Source organism: Xyrauchen texanus, chromosome 35, assembly GCF_025860055.1.
Source record: "Xyrauchen texanus isolate HMW12.3.18 chromosome 35, RBS_HiC_50CHRs, whole genome shotgun sequence".
NCBI classification, from domain to species: Eukaryota; Metazoa; Chordata; class Actinopteri; order Cypriniformes; family Catostomidae; genus Xyrauchen; species Xyrauchen texanus.
The window spans coordinates 37,304,145-37,310,470 of record NC_068310.1 but is presented as its reverse complement, the minus strand read 5'-3'; the positions used below and the strand labels follow the sequence as shown (position 1 = coordinate 37,310,470).

Below are 6,326 nucleotides of genomic sequence, written 5' to 3'. Positions count from 1 at the left end.
ATTCAAGAAAAGGACATTTGGAAACAGGAAACAGGAAGTTTTCATTTCTAGAATGCGTATTGGACATTGTGCAGTGAATAAGTGTTTGTACAGAATAGGGGAACATGAGAATGGTAAATGTGATTAATGTGGTCTAGAAGAATCAGTAGAACATGTAAGAACATGTGATGCATATGAAAGATCAAGATTCATCCAACTCAAGCTTTAAGATCTCTGGGAGTAAGTAATGTGTCACCTTTTGGCCCAAAGCAAAAGAATTATCAAGAATTTATCAATAATTATTTAATTAATTAAAAGATACAAGATTGATCAACAGAATATAAGATAGGTGTTTTTTGTGTGTGCGTGTTTCCTTAAGCGATACACACGCCTGTCCAGTAGGTGGCGGGAATGCAGCATTACAGTTGGATTGACCACCGCCATAAAACAACAGAAGAAGAAGAGAACCCGGAAGTGCTGTCGGTCCGTCCAGAGTGAATGTTGTTTAAAATGAGGTAAACAAATCGACAATTTTTAATATCATTTAATTTAGTGTGATTTAATGTTTGTCCGACAGAGAGATTGAGCTGTGATTTACTTCCTCAGTGTTGATGATTTGAACTCAAACGGCTTTAATGTTGTATCAAAACAAAGATTATTATTACCGGACACATTTGATTCGATTAATCGCTGTTTGAGGTTAATATTGATGTAATGTAAAATGTTCACCAAAAATAGGCAAATATATCTGTTGAAACAACACATAGCCTAATAACTTATAAATAATTCACGTCATATCTATATATTTTTATGTGCAATGAGTTTATTTGTTCAAAGCATGAAATAAATCATGAAGTGTGTGTGTGTGTGTGTGTGTGTGTGTGTGTGTGTGTGTGTGTGTGTGTGTGTGTGTGTGTGTGTGTGTGTGTGTCTGTCTGTCTGTCTGTCTGTCTGTGTGTGTGTGTGTGTGTGTGTGTGTGTGTGAGTGATGGTGGTGAGTGTGAGTGATGAGTGAGTGTGTGTGTGTGTGTGTGAGTGAGTGAGTGAGTGAGTGAGTGAGTGAGTGAGTGAGTGAGTGAGTGAGTGAGTGAGAGTGAGAGAGAGAGAGAGAGTGTGTGTGTGTGTTAGTTAAACATTCTTTTGAATAAACTCACACACAACGAACAGCAAGTCATTTATGTGTGTTTATGAGCTTCTTGTCTGTGATTATTTGATATCAGTCAGTGATCAGATTAATACACACACGTGTTGTGTATGGTGTCTGTAACAGCTGTGTGTGCAGGTGTTGCCGTGTGTGAGCAAGACATGGTTCCTGAACATGGACCGCTGCAGAAAAGCTCGTCGCAGCCGCATGACAGCGCAGGCGATGTGGATGGATCGTTTGTGTTTGAAGCTCAAGAGGCCTGGAAAGATTTCCATCATTCTCTCTGGCAGTTCTATGAGAACGGAGAGCTCTGTGACGTCACACTGAAGGTATCCCAACACCTCTGTGATGATGTCACAATAACATCCAATAATATTCAGCTGTCTGTTGGGATCTAATGTTTGCCTGGTGTTTTCACTGCAGGTGGGGAACAGACTGATACCATGTCACAAACTCGTTCTGGCCTGCGTCGTGCCGTACTTCCGTGCCATGTTCCTCTCAGACATGGCCGAGGCCAAACAGGACCTGATTGAGATACGCGATTTCGACGCCGACGCCATCCAGGACCTGGTGCGCTTCGCCTACTCCTCGCGACTGACGCTGACGGTGGATAACGTTCAGCCGCTGCTGTACGCCGCGTGTATCCTGCAGGTGGAGCTGATCGCGCGCGCCTGCTGCGAGTACATGAAAGCTCACTTCCACCCGTCGAACTGTCTGGCCGTTCGCACGTTTGCCGAGAGTCACAACAGAGTGGATCTGATGGACATGGCCGACCGTTACGCGTGTGAACATTTCAGCGAGGTGGTGGAGTGTGAAGACTTCATCAGTGTCTCTCCGCAACACCTGAAGACGCTCCTGTCCTCCAGTGACCTCAACATTCAGTCTGAAACTCAAGTGTACAACGCCGCCATGAAGTGGCTGAAATCGAACGCCAAGCACCACGACACCTGGCTCGATCAGATCGTGTCTCAGGTAGGACGCTCAGAGCTCTGATGACAACGTTGGTTTCTATTGGGGTGTTTTGATAAATAAGGTTGCATCACCTGTTGTGTAGGTGAATATGCCAGGTGAGATTAGGCACAGCGCCACAGCCAGATCACCCATTGGCCACATGATGAAACATGATCAAACTTTGAGGTTTCTGCGCGCAAACTGTACGAAACCAGCGGAAATTCTTGACCTCTTAGAGCTGCACAGTTCTAACATCACACCACAGAAACAGGCTTATTTATTGAAACGCCCTCATGTGTTAGTCATGTGTCCTAACATAAGTTACCCAACACTGCACGCATGTGATCATTTGTTCAGTCGTTTGTATTCAGTGTGTTCCGATCGGATCAGTCTGATGGTTTCTCTCACGCAGGTTCGTCTTCCGTTGCTGCCAGTGGATTTCCTCACGGCGGCCGTCGCTAAAGAGGAAATGATCAAAGCCAACTTGAACTGCAGAGACCTTCTAGATGAAGCCAGGAATTATCACCTGCACCTCAGCAACAAGAGCGTCCCGGACTTTAAATATTCCGTCCGTACGACACCGCGCAAACACACGGCAGGTGAGAATCCACGGCTGAGGCTTTAGTTGTTCTTTGTGTCTCTCCAGGTGTAGCGTGAACTTTGACAGATGTCTGTAACCTTTGACCTCTGACAGGTGTGCTGTTCTGTGTGGGGGGCCGGGGCGGTTCTGGCGACCCGTTCCGCAGCATCGAGTGTTACTCCGTCAGTAAAAACAGCTGGTTCTTCGGGCCTGAAATGAACAGCAGACGGCGGCACGTGGGCGTGATTTCAGTGGCAGGTGAGACGCAGAAGCAGTTCTTCACGATTGTAATCAGTTGATCTTACATGTGTGCATGTGTGAAGCATCAGTGCTGAATGATCTCAGAACAGTTGGACTGAAATGAATGTGATCAGACAGACTGACAGAACTGAAGCAGTGAATTCATGTCCGTACTGGAACCTGTTTACAGTCATTGATCAATTCCAGGGAAAGTTTACGCTGTCGGAGGTCATGACGGCAACGAGCACCTCGGGAACATGGAGATGTTCGATCCGCACATTAATAAGTGGATGATGAAAGCGTCGATGAACACCAAACGGTACCACAAACGTTCACTGCTCTCATGTGTTTATTTCCTCTGGAACTCTCGACAGGAAGTAGCGGACACCGCAGCCGATTGTCTGTTTAATACCAGCTGTTGTGTGTGTTCAGGAGGGGGATCGCACTGGCTGCTCTCGGCGGTCCCATCTACGCCATCGGTGGTCTGGACGATAACTCGTGTTTCAACGATGTGGAGCGCTATGATATCGAGTCGGATCGCTGGAGCGGCGTCGCCCCGATGAACACACCCAGAGGCGGCGTCGGGTCTGTGGCGCTCGGGGTAAGAAAGACGAACAACACGACACCATATTCTTACAATAGTCTCGTTTCTTCTTTCCTTCTCCTCTGCCCGTCTCTTCTCTTCTGTTCTCCTCTCGTCTTCATGAGTTTTGTGATGTTTAAGTATAAATGATATCAATTCATAGTGACTCATTAGTCACGTGATGTCTCTGTCAGGGTTATGTTTACGCAGTTGGTGGAAATGACGGCGTAGCGTCGTTGTGCAGCGTCGAGCGATTCGATCCTCATTTGAACAAATGGACCGATGTGAGGGAAATGGGCCAGCGGCGCGCCGGGAACAGCGTCAGTGAGCTCAACGGGTGCCTTTATGTTGTCGGTAAAGTTCTGAATTTTAATTTGGTCTTAAATAATTCATATAGATGATGATTATGGAATAATCAAACGGTCTTGAGCTTCATGTATTTTGTGTTTGAAGGTGGTTTTGATGATAATTCTCCATTGAGCTCCGTCGAGCGGTTTGATCCCAGAATGAACCGCTGGGAGTATGTAGCAGAGTTGACCACGCCCAGGGGCGGAGTCGGAGTTGCCACAGTGATGGGGCGTGTCTTTGCAGTGGGCGGGCACAATGGAAACATCTATCTGAATACGGTGGAAGCGTATGAGCCCCGAATGAACAGGTGAGAAATCCAAGAGAAAATACAGATTTGTACTGAAGAAGTGATTCGAGTCGGCTGAAGAATTGATTTGTGTTTCCTCAGATGGGAATTGGTGGGTTCTGTGTCTCACTGTCGGGCCGGCTCAGGGGTCGCCGTCTGTTCCACACACATCGGTCACATTCGAGATGTCGGTCAGGGCTCCAGTAACGTCGCCGACTGCATGTAATGACACGATACCACTCGCTAACTTCAACTGTATCCGTTTGATCGCTCGTGTGTCTGAATGACTGTATGATCGGGTGAGATCAGAGGATGACACCGGCAGCTCATCCTGTGAGGATTAGTTGTGTTGAAGAAGCACAATAAAATCTCACAGTGACTTCAAGACACTTGTTGTGTGTAGTCGTGGCATTTGTGTGCGAGTGTACAATCATAAACACGTTAAAGGCGTGTGAACACTGCAGGAACACATTCAGTATGTGAAAGAGTGACTAAAGCGATTCTTCCGTTCTGACTCTCGTCTCATTTATGATATAAAGTATTGAATTATATAAATTCTATTCATATAGCGAGTCTGTAAAGCTGAATCACAGATGATTTTACTGTCTCTGATTTTAATGGTTCTTGTGTATTTTTAGCTGTTGATTTGTGCCGAGAGAAAACATCTCGTGTGTTTCACTGCCGAACTATAAGTTAAACTGCAGTCCGAAACAGAAGCTCCAGATTGAAATGCCGCTTTTGTGTATTACAACTATGATGCTTTTTTTCAGGGTGGATTTTATTGCATTTGCTTTCATGTCTGATGTATTTACAACTACAAAACAAGGTTTGAAATATGTAAAGTTGATTGGACATGCAGTTAGCTTTTCCTCTTTGTGTTTTCAGTGTGATGAACTTCACAATATCAAATCTTTCGGTGCTGAATAGGGTTCAGTTGATATTGTTGCTTCAGTACTTTGTGTTTTCTGTGACATGTGAAATATATTTCAGAACTGCTGTTCAAATGTTGATATGGTTTATATTTTATGGTATATATTTTATATTTGAACGTGATTTTATGCAGTTAGCCACATAAAAACCTCCAGAGAGGCTCAGAATACAGAGTTTAATCTGATTTAAATGCAGTTTATTTGACAGATTTCTGTAAACTAAAGTTAGCTAAAGGCTTTTTCATCTGTATGTTTAATATTTTGCTCAACATTAATTTATTTCATTCAGATTTTCCTTGTGCGAGTGAAACATGATCTGTTGTTGTTTATTTCTTGAATTAAATAGTTACAAACACGTTTCCTTCTCCATTCATTAAACCTGTGACGCTCATTAACATGATTCTATATTAAATAACAGATCGGTAATTCATGTAAATTACTATATAAATATTCATGAATATATAGTTAATGTTGAATATATTATATAAGTTTATGTAAGTATAGTTTAGTTTATATATATATATATATATAGATATATTAGTATATAAGTTTATGTAAGTATAGTTTAGTATATATATATATTATATATATAGTATATAAGTTTATGTAAGTATAGTTTAGTATATATATATATATATATATATAGTATATAAGTTTATGCAAGTATAGTTTAGTTTATATATATATATATATATATATATATATATATAGATAGATATATTAGTATATAAGTTTATGTAAGTATAGTTTAGTATATATATATTTATATATATAGTATATAAGTTTATGTAAGTATAGTTTAGTTTATATATATATATATATATATTAGTATATAAGTTTATGTAAGTATAGTTTAGTATGTATATATATATATATATATATATATAGATATATATATATATAGATATATTAGTATATAAGTTTATGTAAGTATAGTTTAGTATATATATATATTTATATATATAGTATATAAGTTTATGTAAGTATAGTTTAGTATATATATATATATTTATATATATAGTATATAAGTTTATGCAAGTATAGTTTAGTTTATATATATATATATAGATATATTAGTATATAAGTTTATGTAAGTATAGTTTAGTATATATATATTTATATATATAGTATATAAGTTTATGTAAGTATAGTTTAGTATATATATATATATATATATATATATAGTATATAAGTTTATGTAAGTATAGTTTAGTATATATATATATATAGTATATATTAGTATATAAGTTTATGTAAGTATAGTTTAGTATATATATATATATATA

General features: G+C 39.9%; 1 protein-coding gene across 2 annotated transcripts; it reads left to right on the top strand.

The window, feature by feature from the left end:
* Positions 1-403: 403 nt before the first annotated feature.
* LOC127628854 (kelch-like protein 8) lies at positions 404-5,390 on the top strand. 2 transcript variants are annotated; one of them, XM_052105795.1, is made up of 10 exons: positions 404-494; positions 1,250-1,452; positions 1,547-2,095; positions 2,487-2,673; positions 2,769-2,912; positions 3,102-3,213; positions 3,327-3,495; positions 3,672-3,831; positions 3,931-4,132; positions 4,214-5,390. In XM_052105795.1, exons 2-10 carry the CDS (start codon positions 1,285-1,287, stop codon positions 4,335-4,337), a joined length of 1,815 nt encoding a protein of 604 aa, XP_051961755.1. In that variant the 5' UTR covers positions 404-494; positions 1,250-1,284; the 3' UTR covers positions 4,338-5,390. The 2 variants fall into 2 exon arrangements, with proteins under 2 accessions (XP_051961755.1, XP_051961756.1); XM_052105796.1 differs by having other exon boundaries at positions 436-494; positions 1,262-1,452.
* The last annotated feature ends 936 nt before the right edge of the window (positions 5,391-6,326 follow it).

Coding starts and splice junctions, on each gene's coding strand:
- LOC127628854 (XM_052105795.1), top strand. CDS start 1,285: ATGGTTCCTGAACATGGACCGCTGCAGAAAAGCTCGTCGCAGCCGCAT. Junction 1,453..1,546: donor TCTGTGACGTCACACTGAAG/GTATCCCAACAC, acceptor TTTTCACTGCAG/GTGGGGAACAGACTGATACC. Junction 3,496..3,671: donor TCGGGTCTGTGGCGCTCGGG/GTAAGAAAGACG, acceptor TGTCTCTGTCAG/GGTTATGTTTACGCAGTTGG.